The sequence below is a fragment of the Canis lupus genome, chromosome 11 (genome assembly GCF_048164855.1).
Source record: "Canis lupus baileyi chromosome 11, mCanLup2.hap1, whole genome shotgun sequence".
NCBI classification, from domain to species: domain Eukaryota; kingdom Metazoa; phylum Chordata; class Mammalia; order Carnivora; family Canidae; genus Canis; species Canis lupus.
Genome location: NC_132848.1, coordinates 3034786 through 3057392, shown reverse-complemented (window position 1 = coordinate 3057392; position 22607 = coordinate 3034786). Strand labels below are relative to the sequence as shown.

Sequence of the window (22607 nt, the reverse complement as noted above, 5' to 3'; positions counted from 1 at the left end):
AGATCTGTTCTCCCATAACATCTATTCATACCTCTCCCATATAACTCATCTCTCCAACAGGACTGGTATCCCTGGTGCAGTTCTGTGAGTGATTCATCTTTATAAGTGACACAGCAGCCACCTCAGGGCTTTCGTCCAGTATGTAATTGAATTGAATAAACAATTACCACTTCTGGAAGAGCCTGTTTGTTTTTTTGTGTTTTGTTTAAGATTTTATTTATTTATTCATGAGAGACACAGAGAGAGAGAGAGAGGCAGGGACACAGGCAGAGGGAGAAGCAGGTGCTCCCTGCGGGGAGCCCGATGTGGGGCTTGATCCCCGGACCCAGGATCTGGGATCATGCCCTGAACTGAAGGCTGACGCTCAACTGCTGAGCCACCCAGGTGCCCCAGCCTGTTGTTTTCGGCACAATTGAAAAACAATGCCACTGCACCTAATTGATCGGCTATAATTATATGTCATGTATCCCCTGCAGTATTTTTGTTTTTCTTTTTTTTTTTTAATTTTTTTTTAAGATGTATTTATGATAGACAGAGAGAGAGAAAGAGGCAGAGACACAGGAGGAGGGAGAAGCAGGCTCCAGGCCAGGAGCTCGACATGGGACTCGATCCTGGAACTCCAGGATCGCGCCTTGGGCCAAAGGCAGGCGCTAAACCGCTGAGCTACCCAGGGATCCTTTTTGTTTTTCTTAAAGGCCGCAATGGTAATACATAGTGTTTCTACAGGCTTTTCCCCTCTGTAGATAGTTAGAAAGTATCTAACTCCACAAAGACGCATGGAAGCAAATATAATAAGCCAAGACTCTCCTACTCAACCTGACCACTCTGCCAGGAACTGGGCTTGTCCAAAGCCTTGTCCAGTCTTCGGCTGTTCCATTTTCATCATTCCTCACTCACACTCAGTTGCTTTTCAAACCATACAGCTTCTTCTTCTTTTTTTTTTTTTTTTTTTTGGTGCATTTTATATCTTTATTTGATAGTCAGCAGTTGGTTAGTTCTCATCCACATTAACTGTCTGTAGATTTTTGAAAGTGATGACGGATACATAGTTAACCAACATATAGGGCTATTTTGGTCAATCTTCATCCTCATTATGTTTTCTGGACAACCACACAAACAGATACAAAATGGAACATTCCTCCTTATTCCTTTGGCCTAGAGAGCTTTGTTGAGCCTGATGTCCATGCACACATCTGGAGTTCCCATCTTCTTCATGGCAATATTTTGGATCTCTTTGAGTACCAGAGGCGATGCTTCTTGAAACTCACTCAGTGGATGTGCTAGTGAAGGTCGATGGTGTGTTCTCTGGTCACTACCATGTTGAGAGCACAACAGTCCTTCTTTGTGGGAGCCACTCTGCTAGGTCCTGGTTGGAAAGGAAACCACATTCTACAAATTCTCTACTACTATTTCTTACTCCTCTGCTCTTCCTGACACTCTACCTTTGAAGGTATTTTTCCCTTCACTCTTCTCACCCAGCTAATCTGTCTCCCAGCTTACAGTTCATTCTACACATCACTGCTAGGTTCATTTTTCTTAGGCCCAGCCTCAGTCATGTTATTCCCCTTCAGCAGTCCCCAGTGGCCCACCAGACAAAGTATAAACCTCACCAGATGATTTCAGGCCCTGGACCTAAAGTCCAACCTACTAATGTCAGTCTGCGGTTCTTAAAAAGAAAACTACAAACCCAAAATGGAGTCACTTAACATAAAAGTATATATATGTGCATAAGTATATAAAGTATGCCTACACACAATGGAATAGTGGCCATCAAAAAGAATGAAATCTTTTTTTTTTACAATGGCATGGATGGAACTAGAAGGAAATAAGTCAGTCAGAGAAAGACAAATGCCATATGATTTTACTCATATGTGGAATTTAAGAAACAAAACAGGAGTGCCTGGGTGTCTCAGTCCATTAAGCATCTGCCCTCAGCTCAGGTCATGATCTCAAGGTCCTGGGATCAAGCCCCACATTGGGTTCCCTGCTCAGTGGGGAGTCTGTTTCTCGTCTCCCTCTGTACCTTCTTCCAGCCTATGCTTTCTCTCTTTCTTTCAAATAAATAAATAATTTTTTAAAAAGTAAAAAAAAGAAACAAAACAGATGAACATAAGGGATGGGAAGGAAGAAGAAAATAAGACAAAAACAGAGAGGGAGGCAAACCACAAGAGACTCCTAACTATTGAAAACAAATTGAGGGTTGCCAGAGGGCAGGTAGGTGGGGGGACAGTGTAACCAGGTGATGGGCCTTAAGGAGAACATGCAATGTAATGAGCACTGGGTATTGTATGAAACTGATGAATCACTGAATTCTACCTCTGAAACTAATAATACAGTATATGTTAATCAAATGGAATTTAAATTTAAAAAAATTTTAAAGGATGATTTCCTTAGATTATTGGTCTGTTTTTTGTTTTGTTTTGTTTTTTGGTCTGTTCTTAATAAAAACCCGATAAAAGGGGTTTTTCTTTACCTTTAATGTAATCTGCCTAGAAAAACAAAGATTCTACATTTTGTCTTTATCGGATCTTTAATTACTCAGAAGAAAAAAGCTGAGTCTGGGATCCCTGGGTGGCACAGCGGTTTGGCGCCTGCCTTTGGCCCAGGGCGCGATCCTGGAGATCCGGGATCGAATCCCACGTCGGGCTCCCGGTGCATGGAGCCTGCTTCTCCCTCTGCCTGTGTCTCTGACTCTCTCTCTCTCACTGTGTGCCTATCATGAATAAAAAAAAAAAAAAAAAAAAAAAAGCTGAGTTTAATATTAAAAGAGCTAAGGGGGTCCCTGGGTGGCTCATGCATTAAGTGCTTGCCTTCGGCTCAGGTCATGATCCCAGGTCCTGGGACTGAGCCCTGTGTAGAATTCCCTGCTCAGTGGGGAGCCTGCTTCTCCACTCCCTCTGCCCTTCCCACAGTTCATGCTCTATCTCAAATAAATAAATTAAATCTTTTTTTTTTAATTCTTTAAAAAAAAAAAAAGGTGGGGGGCAGCGCCGGTGGCGCAGCAGTTTAGCGCTGCCTGCAGCCCAGGGCATGATCCTGGAGACCCGGGATCGAGTCCCACGTCAGGCTCTCTGTGTGGTGCCTGCTTCTCCCTCTGCCTGTGTCTCTGCCTCTCTCTCTCTCTGCCTCCATGAATAAGTAAAATAAAATCTTAAATTAAAAAAAAAAAAAGAGCTAAGGCTTTTTACAACTATTTAACTTTCTGTATTGGCCCATAAAGTCTTAATGTCACTTCGGTTAAATGGATAACTAAGTACTGTTTCGCGGTGACCTATGATCCTATTTGACCAAGTATTTTAAAGCCCCTTTAGTATCTTTTGATAATTTTCCCAGAATCAAATTCTAAATGAAGTCTTTTGATCACAAACTAACTTTTAAGTTTTCCTGAGGGTTCCTGGAACATTTCAAAAGATTTGATCTCCTCATAAAAGAGAGATATGAAACTAATTAGGCTTATTTGGTATGTTATATTTCATGGGAAACATTATAAAATAAGTGATGCTAACCCTTCGTCGATTATATTTATGTAGATATACATTATGAAAATGAGTGTTCTACAAATTGTATGAAACCTAGAAATTTGAGAAGTCCTAGTATATGCTATCACTTGTAATTCTAGTTATCATCTTGTCAATGACATAGTAATGAACTCTAATCAGACCTTAATGACTTAAATTTTTTTATTTTATTTAAATTCAATTCATTAACATATAGTGTATTATTAGTTCAGTGATTTATCAGGTATATATAACACCCAATGCTCATTACATCACATGTCCTCCTTAATGTTTATCATCCAGTTACCCCATCCCCCCACCCCACCCCTCCAGCATCCCTGTTTGTTTCTTATGATTAAGAATCTCTTGGGGTTTTTTTTAGATTTTATTTATTTATTCATGAGAGATACAGAGAGAGGCAGAGACATTGGCAGAGGGAGAAGGAGAAGCAGGCTCCCTGCAAGGAGCCCGATGTGGGACCCAATCCCGGATCCTGGGATCATGCCCTGAACCAAAGGCAGAGGCTTAACTGCTGAGCCACCCAGGCATCCCTGATTAAGAATCTCTTATGATTGTCTCCCTCTCTGATTTCGTCTTATTTTTCCCTCCCTTCCCCATGATCCTCTGTTTGGTTTCTTAAATTCCACATATGAGTGAAATCATATGATAACTGTCTTTTTCTGATTTACTTATTTCACTTAGCATAATATCCTCTAGTTCCATCCACATCATTGCAAATGGTAAGACTTTTTTTTTTTTAAAGATTTAGGGGATCCCTGGATGGCTCAGTGGTTTAGCGCCTGCCTTCAGCCCAGGGCGTGATCCTGGAGACCCAGGATTGAGTCCCATGTCGGGCTCCCTGCATGGAGCCTGCTTCTCCCTCTGCCTGTGTCTCTGCTTCTCTCTCTCTCTCTCTGTGTCTCATGAATAAATAAATAAAATCTTTTAAAAAAATATTTATTTATTCATGAGACACACACAGAGAGAGAGAGAGAGAGAGGCAGAGACACAGGCAGAGGGAGAAGCAGGCTCCATGCAGGGAGCCTGATGTAGGACTCGATCCCGGGACCCTGGGATCACGCCCTGAGCCAGGTAGATGCTCAACTGCTGAGCTACCTAGATGTCCCGGTAAGATTTCATTTTTGATGGCTGAGTAATATTCCATTGACTATATATACCCCATCTTCTTTGTCCATTCATCTGTCAATGGACATCTGGGCTCTTTCCATAATTTGGCTATTGTTAACCATGACCTTTTTAAGCCATTTACAAACAGTTACTGCTTTACTCAGATGTCTTTACAAAAGCTTCCAGCAAATGTTTCATCTTCAGAGAAATTCATGGAAAGGAATCTGACAAGTACTCTAGAATACAGATTTCTGATAACTTTCAGATCATACAACTGAACTGAGTAAGAATTTCCAAAACTGGTGGGAAAACTGGATTTAAACAGAACAAGAATTAGAATTAATAACATGGGACTAATGAACTAAAGAAGATTATTATAATTTTTATGACTCTTGTTTAAAACATCACTCATTCTCTAAAATTTTGCTTTTTCATATTTTAGGAAAACTTCTCTTTTTCTTGTAACTTACCAAAAATTTGGTAAGATATAGAAATTTACTTTCTCTCCCTACCTAATCCCTCCATAGTTCAAAAGCTCTTGAGTATTCTTTTTATGACAAAATAGTCATTTACATAAATTCAGTGAAAATCTGTTCTCCTTTTAACAGGACACAAGTAGAAAGACTGGTTGTATTACCAAAGCTTTGACTAGAATATCCTATTTTTTTTAAAGATTTTTATTCATTTATTTGAGAGAGAGAGAGAGAGAGCATAAGCGGGGGACAGAGGGAGAGAGAGAAAGAGACTCCCTGCTGAGCAGGAACCCCCCCCCTCCCCCGCTCCAGGATCATGACCTGAGCCAAAGGCAGATACTTAAATGACTGAGTCACCCAGGTGCTTCAGAATATCATATCTTAAAGAGATGGGCCTAGACTCAGATATGATTAGACTTTTTAAAAAAGATTTTATTTATTTATTTGACATAAAGAACACAGGCAGGGGGAGGAATGGGCAGAGGGAGAGGAAGAAGCCGGGCCCCTGATGCAAGGCTCGATCTCAAGACCCTGGGATCATGACCTGAGCCAAAGGCAGACGCTTAACCAACTGAGCCACCCAGGGGCCCATGACTAGACACTTTTTGTTTAGCTTCCAATTTTCTTCCATCCTTCTGATTTGGAACAGGTAAGAGCAAAGACTGCCTTTTGAATCTCCTTGGAAGTGACTTTACCAGGTCTTCTTCATTACTTAAAGGGCAGCCAGATTTCAGGGACTTAAACCTTGAAAATGCATCCACAGCTGAAGAAGGCCCCACTTACATCTGGTCCTACACAAGCAGTGGAGACTTCCAAATGAAAGTGAGTAGGAAAATAAGCTGACATTGAGATAGACTGCTTCTCTCCTAAGACATCAGATCAAGACTTCATACTTTAACTAAATATGAAATGCTTTCTTCTTCCCTTTCTTTCCTCTGGTGCTGACCTGGAAAGGCCATGGCTAGGAGTGGAAATCTTCACCTTTCAGACTACTGGATTTGTCATCAAATCTTCTATCTGTCCATTAACAATGCCACGTTACTGGCATTGGTTTGTGCCTTCTCAGAGTTTGCCTCTGTCTGTGGTGATTACCATTCCCCTTGAGTCTATGAATGGCTAAATAGCGTAGCTGGGCGATGCCTCTTAGGGTTTCTAACTGTGTCCCTAATTTTTCACAAGTGAAATAAGACATCTCAATGATCGGTTTCCCTGGATTGACATTATTAAGTTAGAAAAAACCTACCAGGAGGCATTCGTGACTCAGGATTCACTTTCTTTGTCAGAGTCATACTTCCCTGATTAGGAGTAAAAGTAAATGAGAATATGATCAGAAACTTCTCCTTAACTCTTGAAGATATTGCAAAATTTTGCTAAAACAACAGCTGTCCAACAAGGATCCTTAGACTCTCAAAGTTGTTCTTCATAATAAGATAGTCCTTGATTATCTGTTAGCTGAACAAGGTGTCTCTGTTGTGGCTAACACCACATGTGATATCTAGATTAACACTTGTGGGAAAGCTAAAACTCAACTACATAAGATCACTGAATAAGCCACTTGACTTAAAAAGGTGACTCCTTCCATAAAGTCTTTGTTTGACTTACTTGATTTTGATTGGTTTGGGTCCCAGGGACTATGGCTTCAAAGTACACTTCAAACATTGGAAATTATCCTCCTTAAAATAATTATAATAATCTCCCTAGGGATCCCTGGGTGGCGCAGCGGTTTGGCGCCTGCCTTTGGCCCAGGGCGCGATCCTGGAGACCCGGGATCGAATCCCACATCGGGCTCCTGGTGCATGGAGCCTGCTTCTCCCTCTGCCTGTGTCTCTGCCTCTCTCTCTCTCTCTCTCTGTGACTATCATAAATAAATAAATTTAAAAAATAAAAATAAAAAAAAAATAATAAACCCCCCTAATCTTCCCCCTAAGGGAAAGCAACCTTGCCTAGAATAATCCTTTTCTTTTGTTAATAATTTTCTTGCCCTACCCTCCTTCTATAAAAACCTTCCGTTGTGTACAACTCCTCTGAGCTCCCCTCTACTTGCTAGATGGGAGGATGCCTGACTCATGAATCATTTAATAAAGCCAATTAAATCTTCAAATTTACTCAGTTGAATTTTGTTTTTTTAACAGCTGTGAAAAACTGCAGAATAGTAGTTGAGGGTGGCGCTAATGCCTTAAATTTTTATCACATCTCAAAAAACAATTTTTTTAAATCACATTTCTCACTTAAACTCAAAGTCTGATCAAAAGGGGGGAACGTTAAAAAGAAAACCTCAGGCCCCAAATGGAGTCACTTATGTTAAGATCCCATGTCAGTAAACCATGATTTAATACTGAAGCTAACTACAGTTTCAACCTCCCGAGGAATGCAACCTTTAACCAGCCAAAATGGAATTTCCTGGTCAACACTAGGAGATAATCTCCCATAGACCCTTTCTCCCTTAGGAGGGCAACCTTGCCTAAAGAATGCATTCCTTGCTAAAAAATTTCTTCTTAAAAACCTTTCCTTTTCCAAGCTCAGTGCAGCTCCCCTCTACTTGCTAAATGGGATACTGCCTGATTCATGAATTATTTAATAAAGTCAATTAGATCCTCAAATTTACTCTGTTGAATTTTGTTTTTTAACAGTCAAGTTGAAAAACTCAGTTTCTCCCTCTGGGGTTTTGCTCTTGCCATTTCCTCTACTTATTCACTGAAACAGACATTTATTAAATACCAACTCTGTGCCAAACCCTGGGTAAGGACTGAGGGCACTGAGTAGAACAGTGCCAACCCTTAAGAAACTCACAAAACAAGTAGGGGATATAGAAATAGAAATAACTCACTAAGAAAATGTGGAGAGGACAGGAAGAGAAAGCACCTATTTTTGCCAAAGGTGTAAGGGCAGAGGTAGTGTTAGAAGTGAACAGAAGCTCAGCACACTAAGCAGAATGACAAGAAGTATACCCCAGGCAGCAGGAACAGGAAATGAGAAGGCAGAGAGGTTTGTAAGGCTGGAGATGATGCTAGAAAAATAGTAGGGACCTGATCAGGAAAGCCCTTAATTGGCATGCTTAAAAAATGTAGACTGTGTCCTACATTTTTTCATTCATTCATCTAATAAACATTTATTGAGCACCCACTATGTGCCAGGTACTGTATTAAGTGCTCACCCCTCATTCATTGCTGATGAAAATGTAAAATGGTGCAGTTGCTTTGGCACCTTGAAAACATTATACTCAGTGGAAGAAGTCAGTTGCGAAAGACTATATATTGCATGATTCAATTTATATGAAATTTCTAGAATAGACAAATCTATAGAGACAAAGAGTAGATGAGTAGTTACCTAGGGTTGGGCTGAAGGAGTTGAGGGAAAATGGGGAGTGACTGTGAAAGAGAGTAATAAACATATTCTAAAATTTATTTTGGTTATGATCACACAACTCTGTGAATATATTAAGAGTGACTGAATTGTAAACTTTAAATGTGTGAACTGTGTATGTGACTTAGATCTCAATAAAGCTTTTAAAAAAGTAAAATAAACAATAGACATAATAAATAGGTTAGAAGAGGATATGCACTTTGGAAAAAAGAAAAAGAGCAGAATAAGGGGGATCAAGAAGGCTGGAGAGAGGATAGTTTATAGCATTTAGTTGTCAGAGTAGGCCTCAAGGAGAAAGCAACATCTGAACAAAGATATACAGGAGATGAAAGAGTTAAGCATTCAGTGGATCTGAAGAGGAAGGGAGCAATTAGAAATATAAGAGGCAGATGCCCTAGGACCTAGTGATTAGATGGGGGAGTCCTAGGATGATTTCCATTTTCAAATCCTTGAGATGCAAGCATGGTCAATATATATAGAAAATCCTGGGGGATCCCTGGGTGGCTTAGCGGTCGAGTGCTTGCCTTCAGTCCAGGGCACGATCCTGGAGTCCCAGGATCGAGTCCTGCATCAGGCTCCCTGCATGGAGCCTGCTTCTCCCTCTGCCTGTGCCTCTGCCTCTCCCTCTCTGTGTCTCTCATGAATACATAAATAAAATCTTTTTTAAAAAATTCCAATGGTATTTTTCACAGAAGTAGAAAAAACAATCCTAAAATTTTTAGGGAAGCAAAAGAGACCCTAATAGCCAAATTAATACTGAGAAAGAAGAACAAAGCTGGAGGCATCACACTTCCTGATTCCAAACTATACTACAAAGCTACAGTAATCAAAGAAGTATGTTACTGGCATAAAAACACACAGAGACCAAGGAAACAGAATCAAGAGCCCAGAAACAAACCCACATATACACAGTCAACATATATATAGGATCCAAAAAGACAAGAAATAGTAAGTGTTGGAAAGGATGGGGAACAACCTGAAGGAAGCTGGAAAGAGAGAACAGAAAGCCTGAGTGAAGTCTCAGGGAGATGAGCAACAGTGGGGCCGGGCTCTGCTTAGTGTCTTCACTGAGCTACGTCCTTGGGCTGGAGATGCTGGAGTCCAAACATGACTCTGCAGGGAACACCTACAGAGCCTTTTCTTTACCAACAGTGCAGTCATTGGCCTGTTCTGTCTTGGGGACTTGGTCCTGAGACTATCCACATAAACGACAGAGGTCATCTGGCCATTTCCCAGCCTGAGATCTCCTTCCTCTTCTCCCCATTTAGAGTGAGCTCTTCTCCCAGAGAAGGTTATTTATATTTTTGGGTGGGGCAATGTAAGTATAAGGAAAAAAGGGAAAAGCTAGCAGAAGAGGAAACAAAGGTATAAAAGGATGTAGGGAAGTGGGACATGTCCAGGGGCTCCAAGAAGAAGTAGAGATGGTCTAATCTACACCTAAGCACCCACTAGGTTGTCCCTCCATTGTTCCTCTCTCCCCATTACCAGTCTCCAGATCCCACCCTTCAGCCCAGGTCTTAGTGACAGGGCTCCTTTGAAGCCCCATGAATTATCTCTCCAGTTGTCTTGGAATCTAGGACAACCACAGGGTCCCTAGCCACTGGCATGGATATTAAAAATGTAAGTATCAATCGCGCCCCTGATTGGTTTCTCTACAACCAGGAAACCCTAAAGAAACTAGCAGCGATACTCTTATATCTATCCCTCAGTAGAGCAACCATAAAAACCTGATACAGATGTGAGAAGGAGGGAAGACTAGCAATCCTCAATGTTAGGCTCCCTGCTGTGTGGGCTTCCCTACCTAGCCATTGTGCTTGCTGTGTTCTGAAAACTCTCACATCCCAACCTGGCGATGTTTCAAGCTTCCATGATGTCCCTCTTCAGCAACAGTGCAGAATGTATTCCATTTGTCAGAACATTTTTGGGGGGAGCCTGTTAGTTGATACCAGTGAGACTACCTGCTAATTCCCTGCCTACTTTTCCTTTTCTTCCTTTCTAAGAATCTTTCTGCATGAGTTCCCCTGCCCCCAACCCTAATTTTGTGGATATCATAAAGTCTTGAGCCTGGATGGTGAGACCAGATTACCTGGGTCCAAATTCAGGCTTTACTTGTTTTGTGACCTTGGGTAAGTGAATTAACCTCTCTATACCTGGATGCTCATTTTCAAAATGGGAAAACGACACCTCAGTGATTTGTTGAGTTAAATGAGTTAACACACATAAAACAGTATAAAATTATTAGATATTATTAGCACTATTTTGGTTGTTGTTGTTTTATCAGTGCCATTCTACACCTTTCTCTATGAGTCCTACCTCTTCCTTCAGGCTTTAACAGAAGGAAATTTCACCATGAGAACTCAAACTACCTGGTGCATTCAGCTACCATTTTTTCACAGTACACGAAACTCCATGTGTTGCAACTTCCTTCATCATTTCTACCAGCCCTTTATCCCCATACTAGACAATGCCAGTTCACCCTGACTTTCTTCAATCTCAAGCGGAGGACATATCTCTCTGCAATATGGTGCACAGCAAAATAAGGAGTAGCCTTTATTCCCTCCTTTCAAATCTTCAGACCTGGGTTTGTCTATAGACACCTATCAGTCTAGTCCCTGATGCTATGATGTGTCTATAATCACCACATGGAATCATGGACTGATCCACCACAACATTCTTTCTTCCCATGTTGGACATACAGACTAGGTGGTGCTCAAGTCAATAACTGTTTATCATAATCCGATGTCACTGTGCACCCACTATAATGTTTTAACTGAAAAAAAAAAGCTGACAATGTCAAGTGCTGACAAGAATATGGATCAATCATTTCCATTCAAAGAGCTGATTCAATCAATCTGAAAAAATGGTTTGTCCTTATTTACCAAAAATAAAGATCCACCTTCCCTATACTAATTGATTCCACTTTTAGGTACATTATAACAATGACAACAAAATACGTGCACATGTGCATCATAAGATGTGTTCATAGCAGCATTATCTGCAATAGCCAAAAGCTGAAAACAACCAAATATGTAACAACAGTTAAGTAAGTTGAAATATGTTCATACAATGTAATGCTATATAGTGACAAAAATGAACTACAGCTACACAATTAGATGTATGAATCTCACAAACTTAATACAAAGAGGCAAAATTAATCTATCTTGCTGCAAATCAGATTCCTGATTACCCATGGGGAGGTGGGTGGTGTGAAAGATGGAGCGAGGTTTTACGGGTTGTCTGTGGTGCTGGTAATGTTCTATTTCTTGGCCTGTGTGGCTGTAATAGAAGTATTAATTTTGTAAAAATTCACTGAATTGTCCACTTATGACCTGCATCTTTTTGACTCAAATTAGATAAATAAAATTACTTCTTTGGTTTAAAAAAAAAAAAAGTCTGAAGAAAATTGCCTCTGCATTTGCTTATGAAATTCTTATCCACTTGATGAGATGAGCACTGGGTGTTATATGTTGGCAAATTGAATTTAAATAAAAAATATTTTTAAAAATTCTTATCAAGAACAGCATGCATCTGTACACTATGCAAGACCCCACATAATAAATGCTGTCATGCATTTACTACCAGGAGAGACTTTGTCTTTTCTAAGTAAAGAGTATGCTACTGATTATTTTTAAACTACTTAGTTTTTCATATTATCTTAGAAGTTCAAAGCCAGGGATCCCTGGGTGGCGCAGCGGTTTAGCACCTGCCTTTGGCCCAGGGCGCGATCCTGGAGACCCGGGATTGAATCCCACGTCGGGCTCCCAGTGCATGGAGCCTGCTTCTCCCTCTGCCTGTGTCTCTGCCTCTCTATCTCTCTCTGTGTGTGTGTGAGACTATCATAAATAAATAAAAATTTAAAAAAAAGTTCAAAGCCAAATTTAATTAATGATCAATCAGAGTAATTCTCTTAGCCTTTGTCGACAGCACTTTTTCTTCTCTCTTCTATCACTTTAATTTTCTATTTCTTTTTTGTACTCCACTGGCTATTTATTTTTTAAAACATGGCACACTTCACGAATTTGCGTGTCATCCTTGTGCAGGGGCCATGCTAATCTTCCCTATCACTCCAATTTTAGTATGTGTGCTGCCAAAGCGAGCACTCAATTTGCATTTTAATATCCCTAAGTGTATATATGTCTTTCACTTTAGGTTACCTCAAACTCTTTTTGAAGATGCTGCATCTGTCCAAGAATAAAACTTTAAAAGATTCTCCAATCTCAGCCTCATTCCAAAAACTGACTTCACTCTGCCAAGGGGAAAAAATAAGCAAATACTCCAACAACTGATGCCTTGGACAGGCATTTTTTTAATATCACACTTCATTTCATATCAGTATATAAGATTCCACAAAGAGAAAGGAGAAATGTTACCTGAAGAATTCTTGTTTGGGAATATATGTCAGATTTCAAATACTCCTTGTTTAACTGCCTTTGGAATTTTACTTCTCTGTTTCCTACAGAATTAGAAATTTAACAAGTGGGAAAGAATAATGGGATGATTAAACCGTGTTTACTGGACAAGTGAGAAGAAAGAAAGAAAGAAAAAGAAAGAAAAAGAAAGAAAGAAAGAGAAAGAAAGAAAGAAAGAAAGAAAGAAAGAAAGAAAGAGAAAAGAAAGAACGAAAGAAAGAATAAATTTACCACTCCCACTACAAAGGGCTTGCTAGAAATGGGAGAAAGGGTGGCTTTGGGGTGGGGGAGTGGGGATTGGCTAAGGCAAGACCCAAACTAGACTGTCAAGCTTCAGCAACACAATTCTCTTGATTTAATTAGAGAAGGCTCCTTTTGCTTACCCACAGTTTCATGAACTTACCTCACAGCTACCAGTATTAACTATGAAAGAGTTGATTTTCCCCACTGTCAAGAATCTTAATTTATAGAACATACCCAGGAGCTCTTATTTGCAAGGATAAAATCACCCCCAACTTTTTTTTTCACCCCCAACTTTTAAACAATACTTTCCCAAACTCCAAAGGACTGAATATTTTTTTAATATTTTATTTATTTATTCATGAGAGACACACTGAGAGAGGCAGAGACACAGGCAGAGGGAGAAGCAGGCTCCCTACGGAGAGTCTGATGCAGAACTCGATCCCAGGACCCCGGGATCACAACCTGAGCCAAAGGCAGATGCTCAACCACTGAGCCACTCAGGTGCCCCAAGAGTAAAGATTTAAAAAGCAGAAAGAATAATGCTGATGAAATGTCTTTCAGGAATGAAAGCTGAAAGATCTTTGCAGAAAATAAAAAAAATCATTATCAAGACCTCTCTCCACACAGACCTTATCTCCTCCCTGTCTCCAACCCAGCACACACACACATATACACACACAGCTTAGGAAAAGTCTAGTCCCGGAGACTTGAGAGGACTTCCTGAATCCCCACGGGGAGTGGCCCCCTCCCACCCCAGTGCTGCCCACCCTCCACCTTATACACTGCTTTCACAACGTCTCCCTCTTGTGGGAAGAGCCGGGACCACTCCACTATTTGAGCTAAGCTTGCAGTTCTCAAGGATGACCAGTGTCATCCTTGCTCAGCTGGACACTCAGTGTCATCCTTGCTCAGCTGGACACGCAGTTCTCAAGGATGACCAGTGTCATCCTTGCTCATCTGTTATAACCAAAACAAAAAGCAGAAAGAAAAGAGCTGCCCTGGCTAACCAGAGCATTTCCCATACTCTTCAGTCCTCCATCCTCCAATTTAAGCTGGAATACTACACTGCAAACCCCTGCTGGAGTAAGGAGTAAGGAGGCTGGCTAATTTTACCAGAGCCCACAAGCCTGCCAACCTGAGATTAGCTGCTTCACACTTGGGATCTAAGCCTTCAAGTAGTCAGACACCTTTCCAAAGAGCTGCAGCTGCTTAGTCTCAGGCCCTGCAGCCAGGATATGTGCCTTTGTGCGTGTGTGTGTGTGTGTGTGTGTGTTAATAACAGCTTTATTGAGACAAAGTTCACACACCATACACTTCACCCTTTCAAAGTATACAGTTTGGTAGGTTTTAGTATATTCACAGGGCATCTCATTTCAGAACACTTTCTTCACCCCAAAAAGAAACCCTGTACTCCTTAGCAATCACCCTTCTTTCTTACCCTAGCCCTAGGCAACCACTAGTCTACTTTCCACGTCCATGGATTTGCCTATTCTGAAAATGTCACATACATGGAATTACACGATACATGGCCCTTTATGACTGGCTCCTTTCATGTAGAATGGTTTCAAGCTTCTTCCACACAGTAGTGTGTATCAGTATGCAGTACTGTAATTTGTTAAGAAATATACATTTGGTCTTTCAGATGACCAAAAACATATTTTTCATAAATGTTTGGTCTTCGTCAATGTTTCTGGCTCACAGGTCCCAAAGCCCTTAGAATTTCCTGAGGGATGAGAGCAACGGGAGCATCTTTCCTTACATTGTTTGGCCTTTTCTCCTCAGTCCCTGAAATTACTTCAGAGTCAAGAAGGTAAAGTGGGTATACTGTTATTCCTAACAACCCCCTTTCTACCACAACTGGGTTAATGTTAATGCGGTGATTTTTGAAAAGCACTTCATTGGCTGCCAGGGGAGCCAACCAGGAGTAGAAGGTTGGGATTTTTTCAGTCCCACTCCCAGACCTTCAGGGAGAAAGAAGGGGCCAGAGATAGTTTAATCACCAAAGGTCAACGATTTAATTGATTGTGCCTATATAATGAAGCTGCCGTAAAACCCAAAAAGGGCAAGGTTCAGGGAGTTTCCAGGTTGGTGAACACATGTAGATTCGATTCAGGAAGAATCTGGAGAGGGCATGGAAGCTCCATGCCCTTTCCCACGTACCTTGCCTTATGTATCTCTTCATCTGGCTATTGATTCATATCCTTTGTAATAAATTGGTAATCTAGTGAGTAAATGGGTTTCCTGAGGTCTGTGAGCAGCTCTAGAAAATTAATCAAACCCAAGGAGCGATCTGTGGGACACTGATTTGTAGCCAGTTGGTCAGAAGCACGAGTGACAAGCTGGGCTTGCAATCAGCATCTGAAGCGGGGCAGTCTTAAGTGATTGAACCCTTAACCTACAGAATCTGATGCTACCTCCAGGTAGATAGTGTCGTAATGGAGTTGAATTGTAGGACACCCAGCTAGTGTCTAAAGAATTGGTTTGGATATGTGGGAAACACTCTGTACCCACATTGGAATGGGAATCAGCATCCTCTCACAACTCTCCTCCCTTGGCTCTTATGAAATCACCCTCTCCCAGCTCTTTTCTGCTTCTATTCCTATTCATTCACATTGTCTTTTGCTGGCTCCTCTTCCTTTTCCAAGTTTCTAAAGTCAGTATCTTTAAGAGTTCTATCCTGGCCTTTCTTCTCTTCTCATTGAACACATCCTCAGTAATCATCGCCTTCAACTATGATCTTCAGTCCGGATGACTCCTGAGATTTAGCTCCTCAAATCCAAATGCCCGCTAGACATCTTCCACTGGGTTCACCGATACATTCCATAAACAGAGTTCCTATTGTGAGCTAGGGATTAGAGGTGAGTAAGTAGACATGATATTTGAAATCTTAGAATTTACAATCTAAGCAGAAAAAACAGACATTCAATATATAATCCCACAAATAAATATATCATTACATACTGATGGGAACTATGAAAGAAAAGCACAGGGTGCTTAGGGAGTATCACAGCAGTAACTCTCCAAAACTGTAATAATGATGCTTCGTTGCAATCTGGTCCTCCTCATTTCCTTTTTCTTTTCTTTTCTTTTTTTTTTTTAAGATTTTGTTTTATTTATTTATTCATGAGAGAGAGAGAGAGGCAGAGACACAGGCAGAGGGAGAAGTAGGCTCCATGCAGGGAGCCCAACGTGGGACTTGATCCTGGGTCTCCAGGATCACGCCCTGGGCTGCAGGCAGCGCTAAACCGCTGCGCCACTGGGGCTGCCCTGGTCCTCCTCATTTTCATCTTATTTCCTATCCCTAAATCTAATCCACTCAACAAATGTAATGAGTTCACACTAGGTGCCAGACAACCCCCTTCTCTCCAGCTGACCAAGCCTGAAGCCTGAGAAATCATCCTAGACCACTTCCTCACTCCCACACCCAATCAATATTAATTCTACCACCTTAAGTCAGTTATGTCCACCCAATCCCCTCCATCTACACTTTACTGTCTTAGTTCAGGCCCCAAGTATTTGTCACCTGGATTCCAGCAACAGTTTCTGGGGACTGCTCTGCCTCTGGTTGCTCTCTCCCCTCCTATCTGCCCTCCTCAGAGCTCCAGAATTTATTTCTAAAACACAACTTTGTTTATGCCTCTCTCCTGCTTAAAAGACTTCCAAGGCTCCCCACTGTCTTCCCACCAATCCAAATTCCTGTGGAAGAACAAGGCTTGATGTGTTTCCATTTGAATCTGTCATCCTTTATTTTATGCAGTCTGCGAAGAGAAAGCTAGACCCAAAGAGTACGTAGCTTCATGACTAACATGAAAACCTGGGATCCCTGGGTGGCGCAGCGGTTTGGCGCCTGCCTTTGGCCCAGGGCGCGATCCTGGAGACCCTGGATCGAATCCCACGTCGGGCTCCCGGTGCATGGAGCCTGCTTCTCCCTCTGCCTGTGTCTCTGCCTCTCTCTCTCTCACTGTGTGCCTATCACAAATAAATTAAAAAAAAAAAAAAAGAAAACCTACACAATATGCACACTGGCGGATTACTTATCAAAAAACTGATGGGTTAATTTACAGTTTAGATGAAAAAAAATCAATTTTATATATGAAATCCAGTGTAGAGATTAAAAAAAAAACCTGCATGTTTAATATGTTAATATATAATATATCGGCTTTATGGTCATCATTTGCTTTGTAGTTAGAAGAAGCATCCAAACTAAAACTTTGCTCTTAACAATTATGAAGGTTCTCTTTATTATTTTTCAGTAGTTCATGATAACAAGAGACAAAATCTATCATAATTAAACTTAAATATGACCTTGGCCACAACTAGATAAGTCTCTATTATGATCTTGCATCATCAGAACACATTCTCTAAACTTCTTTTTACCTTATTAAAGAGGAAAACAACTGGTGCAGAGGTATTTCTTTTTTTTTTTAATTTTTATTTATGGGACACCTGGATGGCTCAGCAGTTGATCGTCTGCCTTAGACTCAGGGCGTGATCCCATCTGGGGACCAAGTCCTGCACTGGGCTCCCTGTGAGAAGCCTGCTTCTCCCTCTACTTAGGTCTCTGCCTCTGTGTCTCTCATGAATAAATAAAATCTTTTTAAAAAGAAGAGGAAGGGTAATGACGACTTCTCCTTTAAAATGTATTTATTTATTTGACAGAGGGAGAGAGAGCACAAGCAGGGGAAGCAGCAGAGGGAGAGGGAGAAGCAGGCTCTCCACTGAACAGGGAGCCTAACTCTGGAGCTCGATCCCAAGAACCCGGGATCATGACCTGAGCCAAAGGCAGATGCTCAACCAACTGAGCCACTCAGGTGCCCCGAGTATTTCAAATGTTCAACTTACTCATTTCAACAAGATTATTTACTCTAGGGACACCTGGATAACTCAGCGGTTGAGCGTCTGCCTTCAGCTCAGGCCGTGATCCCGAGTTCCGGGATCAAGTCCCACTTTGGGCTCCATGCATAGAGCCTGCTTCTCCCTCTGCCTGTCTCTGCCTCTTTCTCTCTGTGTCTCTCATGAATAAATAAAATAAAATCTTTAAGAAAAAAAAGATTATTTACTCTAAGACGGCTCATCAAATTTTAATATGATCAATATTTTATCTTAATTTTAACCAAAGCAGAATAAAAACAAAAGATAAATCATTTCTATTTCCACATGCAATGCTCTAGCTATGGCTTGCCTCTTAGCTCCACCTCTCATCAGGCCTTCCCTTCAAGTCTGAGTCTGAGCTCTGTCCATATGGAACTCAAGCAGTTTCTGGAAAGTGCCATGCCATTTACAATTTTGTGCCTGTGTTCCCTGTACCAATCCTACCCAATTCTTAAGGAAAATGCTGATACCTATAGACAGCTGGGTTATAAATACACCTATAACACTTCATTACATTTTTTTTTAATTTTTATTTATTTATGATAGTCACACAGAGAGAGAGAGGTGCAGAGACACAGGCAGAGGGAGAAGCAGGCTCCATGCACCAGGAGCCCGACGTGGGATTCGATCCCGGGTCTCCGGATCGCGCCCTGGCCAAAGGCAGGCGCCAAACCGCTGTGCCACCCAGGGATCCCTCATTACATTTTTTGATTTGTGTTTATTGCCCCTATTAGGTTATAACTTTCTCAGAAACAAAAACTATGTCATTAATTTTTTTCGCCCTACAATCTAGCTAAGTGCTCAACACAAATGTTCATTAACTATCTGTGGATCTATCAATCAAATAGATCATCCTTTATATGTTAAAAACATCCGAAATAACAAGAGTCGAACTAGAAAGGAAGTCATGAAGTAGGTGTCCAAGTCTGCAAATAATTTGCGGAGACCTAGGATTGATGGATTACCCAAAGAGGATGATGGTAGATGTATGTAGTAAAAGAAAACAGGATGGCAGACGGTTTATGGCTTGAAGGACAAAGGGGTTTTGCACCTTTGTGGATGAAAGCACAAGGGGAAACCAACTGAATGGCAATACTGCCTCCCAGTGGCACCTAAAATAACAGCCTCTAAAGCAGGGCACTTTTACAGAATAACAACTTTCTGATAGAGTGTGGTTGTGGCCTAAGAACTGTGCTAGGGACTTCTCACTTTATTTCACTTAATTCTGACAACAACTCCTTGTAGAGACACAACATGTAGCTTAGCAGTTAAATGCAGAGAGCTTTCTGGCTTTCCCAACATACTAGGTGGTGTGACCTCGGACCAAGAATTTAAGTTCTCTGCATATTTCCCCATCTATAAAATAGGATAATACTACTATCTACCACATAGGGTTCTTATGAGGGATAAATTTTTTAAAGTAGGCTCTATGCCGAGCGTGGCTCAATGAGCCTGAACTCATGACCCTGAAATCAAGACCTGAACTGGGATCAAAGTCAGACTCTCAATGGACTAAGATATCCAGGTGCCCCAATTAAGTTCTTTTTTTTTTGTTTTTAACAATCCTATACATTACTCAGTGGTCACCATAGTAAGTGTAGTCACCGTCTGTCTCCAAACAGTGTTATTACAATCTTATTCACTATTGGGACGCCTGGGTGGCTCAGTGGTTGAGCATCTGCCTTTGGCCCAGGGCATGATCCCGGAGTCCTGGGATCGAGTCCCGCATCGGGCTCCCTGCATGGAGCCTGCTTCTCCCTCTGCCTGTGTCTCTGCCTCTCTCTCTCTCTGTATCTCTCGTGAATAAATAAATAAAATCTTTTTTAAAAATCTTATTCACTATATTCCCTATGTTGTACTTTTCATTTCTGTGACTTCTTTATTTTATAACTGAAGTTAATACTTCCTAATCCCCTTTATCCATTTCACCCATCCCCCTACCCACCTCACCTCCAGCAACCACTATTTGGTCTCTGTATTTAAGAGTCTGGGTTTTTTTTGTTTGTCTCTTCATTTTGTTTCTTAGATTCCACATATGAGTTAAATAATAAGGTATTTGTCTTTCTCTGTCTCACTTATTTCACTTAACATAATAGTCTCTAGGTCCGTTCCTGTTGTTGCAAATGTCAAGACCTCACTCTCTTTTATGGCTGAGTAATATTCCTCTGTGTGTGTTTGGGGGGGTGAGGTGATATCACATCTTTGTCCATTCATCTATTTTAGATACTTGGCTTGCCTACATATCTTTGCTACTGTAAATAATCTACAATAAACATAGGGGTGCACATATCTTTTCTAATTAGTGCTTCCATTTTCTTTGAGTAAATACCCAATCATAGAATTACTTGATCATAGGGTATTTCAATTTTAATTTTTTGAGGAAAGTCCATACTGTTTTCCACCAATTTACATTTCCACCAATAGTCCACAAGGGTTCTTTTTCCTCCACATCCTCACCAACACCTGTTATTTCTTGTCCTTTTAATTTTACCCTTTCTGACAGGTGTAAGGGAGAAAAATAAATTCTCAAAAGGGTACTTGACAGCATAGCGAATGCTATATAAATAGTAGCTATTATTATTCCCTTTTTCTGATGAGAAAATCAATGTTAAATAAATTGAGTACACAGTAGTAACTTAAAAAAATATAACTTCCTGGGATCCCTGGGTGGCGCAGCGGTTTGGCGCCTGCCTTGGCCCAGGGCGATCCTGGAGACCCGGGATCAAATCCCACGTCAGGCTCCCGGTGCATGGAGCCTGCTTCTCCCTCTGCCTGTGTCTCTGCCTCTCTCTCTCTCTCTCTCTGTGTGTGACTATCATAAATAAATAAAAATTTATATATATATATATAACTTCCTTTGCTTTTTTCCCTTACATCTTAGCTCTCTCAGGTGTTGTGCTCCTTAGTGGTTCTGAAATTCAAACAGGGGACTCTCAAATATTCCAAAGAAGTCAGTTCCTAAAGGCAGCAACGCAAAAACTGAGAAACCTCCATTAAAAAGTCCAGAGGGAGGGGAAGCCCGAGTGGCTCAACGCTTGAGTGTCTGTCTTTGGCTCAGGTGGTGATCAGGAGTCCTGGGATTGAGTCCCATGTTGGGCTCCCCTCTGCCTATGTCTCTGTCTCTCTCTGTGTGTCTCTTATGAGTTAATAAATAGAATATTAAAAAAAAAAAAAGTCCAGAGAGAGACGGCTCTGGAAAAGAGCACTCCCTATGGCACTCTTGCCTTTCTTATTAGAGAGAAGATCTTCCCAGTAACAAAATTCACCCTACTCAAAACAAGATGCATAAGGATTGTGAAAATCAACTAACTTTGTGCACGAAATTAGATTTCAAGGAATATTCAAATAAGTATGATCTGCCCAGAGTCTATTTTTGACCACTTTGCCCACAGAAGCTAAAAGACTGTGATCATTTTCGAGATTAGGCTAATAGAGACTCTATTCTCTCCTTGTTCTTCTACTGTTACTGCAAACATAAAATTCATGAAAATGATGGTTTTCAAGTAACATACTTTGTAATTATAGACTTCCCACCCCACTCCACATTTGCAATGAGGTGTATCTTTACCAGGTAAGATTGATTGGCAGATCGGCACGTTAGTAGCAGACTCCTTTCAAAGCTCTCCATGATTCTGCAAGATTTCTCTAATTCAGATTTTAGGATTCCTGGGTGTTCTATTTGAGAGACTGAGTATACAAACAGTGGCCATATGTAAAGACAGAAGTTTGAGGAACCCTGGCTGGCTCAGGTGGAAGAGCATGCAACTCAGGGTTGGGAGTTCAAGCCCTATGTTGGGTGTAGAGTTTACTTAAAAACAGAACCCTGACCTACAACCTGAAGAAGCCAACCCAGAAAACCAATCCCCCTATCTATAATAAACACCTCAGGAAGCCAGCCTGCTGTAAGTTAGACTTGCAGAAGTCAGATCACTGTCTGTAGTAATAGTCCAGGAAGCCAAACAATAGCCCCTATAACAACTGGCCCCAAATGGCCAGCCCTTGATTAATAAATACCAGCTTCCCTAAATTTTGTGGCCACTTCCAATTTAGGACCAACCAGATAAAGTCAAATATGTGTCCCTACTCCTGGATAGCCCAACTACAGCTTTCCCATTGCAAACAGCCTTGAATCGAGGTATACCTGAAACCTCCCCTCCCCCCACTGTAAAGCTTTCCCTTGCCTCTGCCCGCCTTTGAGTCTTTGCCAAAACTCCAGTGTCTGCAGCTGACCCCTTGCCATATAGCAAACTCTGAGTAAATAGGCTTTGATTTTCTTATTTGCTTGGTCTTCGTTTATTTCCACATATTAGACCTAGTAATTCTATGAAGAATTAATTTCCAAACCCTCTTTAAAAGATACTGGCTTACACTGTTTAAATGCGTTATTTCTGAAACATTCATAAAGTTAGCGGGGAACATCATTTCTTACTTCATCTTAGCACCTACTTCCAGAAGCCCAAGGGCTCACCTTTCTGCACGGGATCCCTCCCGGAACGGAAGCGGCTTTCCTCTGCCCACCAGAGCAGCCGAGTTTAGCGAGGCAGCTGATTCGCTGAGATCCCGCCGGCCCAGGCCAACCCCCAAGAGGGAACTACAATTCCCAGAGGCCCTTGCAGAGGCCG

At 41.2% G+C, this 22607-nt stretch overlaps 1 protein-coding gene and 1 non-coding gene across 7 annotated transcripts in view; both read right to left on the bottom strand.

The window, feature by feature from the left end:
- HSD17B6 (hydroxysteroid 17-beta dehydrogenase 6) overlaps positions 1 to 22607 on the bottom strand; it is a 67901-nt gene that overhangs the window by 18225 nt on the left and 27069 nt on the right. Inside the window, exons 1-2 of one of the 6 annotated variants that reach the window (XM_072842826.1) lie at positions 22454 to 22504; positions 817 to 1366 (exon numbers count right to left, since the gene is read on the bottom strand). The exons of 1 other annotated variant lie outside the window; for it this stretch is intronic. In XM_072842826.1, coding sequence (XP_072698927.1) covers positions 817 to 886 — 70 coding nt within the window. In that variant the 5' untranslated portion in view covers positions 887 to 1366; positions 22454 to 22504. Of the gene's footprint in view, positions 1 to 816; positions 1367 to 6341; positions 6394 to 12831; positions 12915 to 22453 lie in introns of all 6 variants that reach the window. 4 more of the 6 variants (XM_072842827.1, XM_072842832.1, XM_072842829.1 and 1 more) reach the window with 4 other exon arrangements.
- Positions 12457 to 12561, bottom strand: LOC140600569 (U6 spliceosomal RNA). The gene has a single exon (XR_012003767.1). It is a non-coding gene; the product is annotated as a U6 spliceosomal RNA (small nuclear RNA).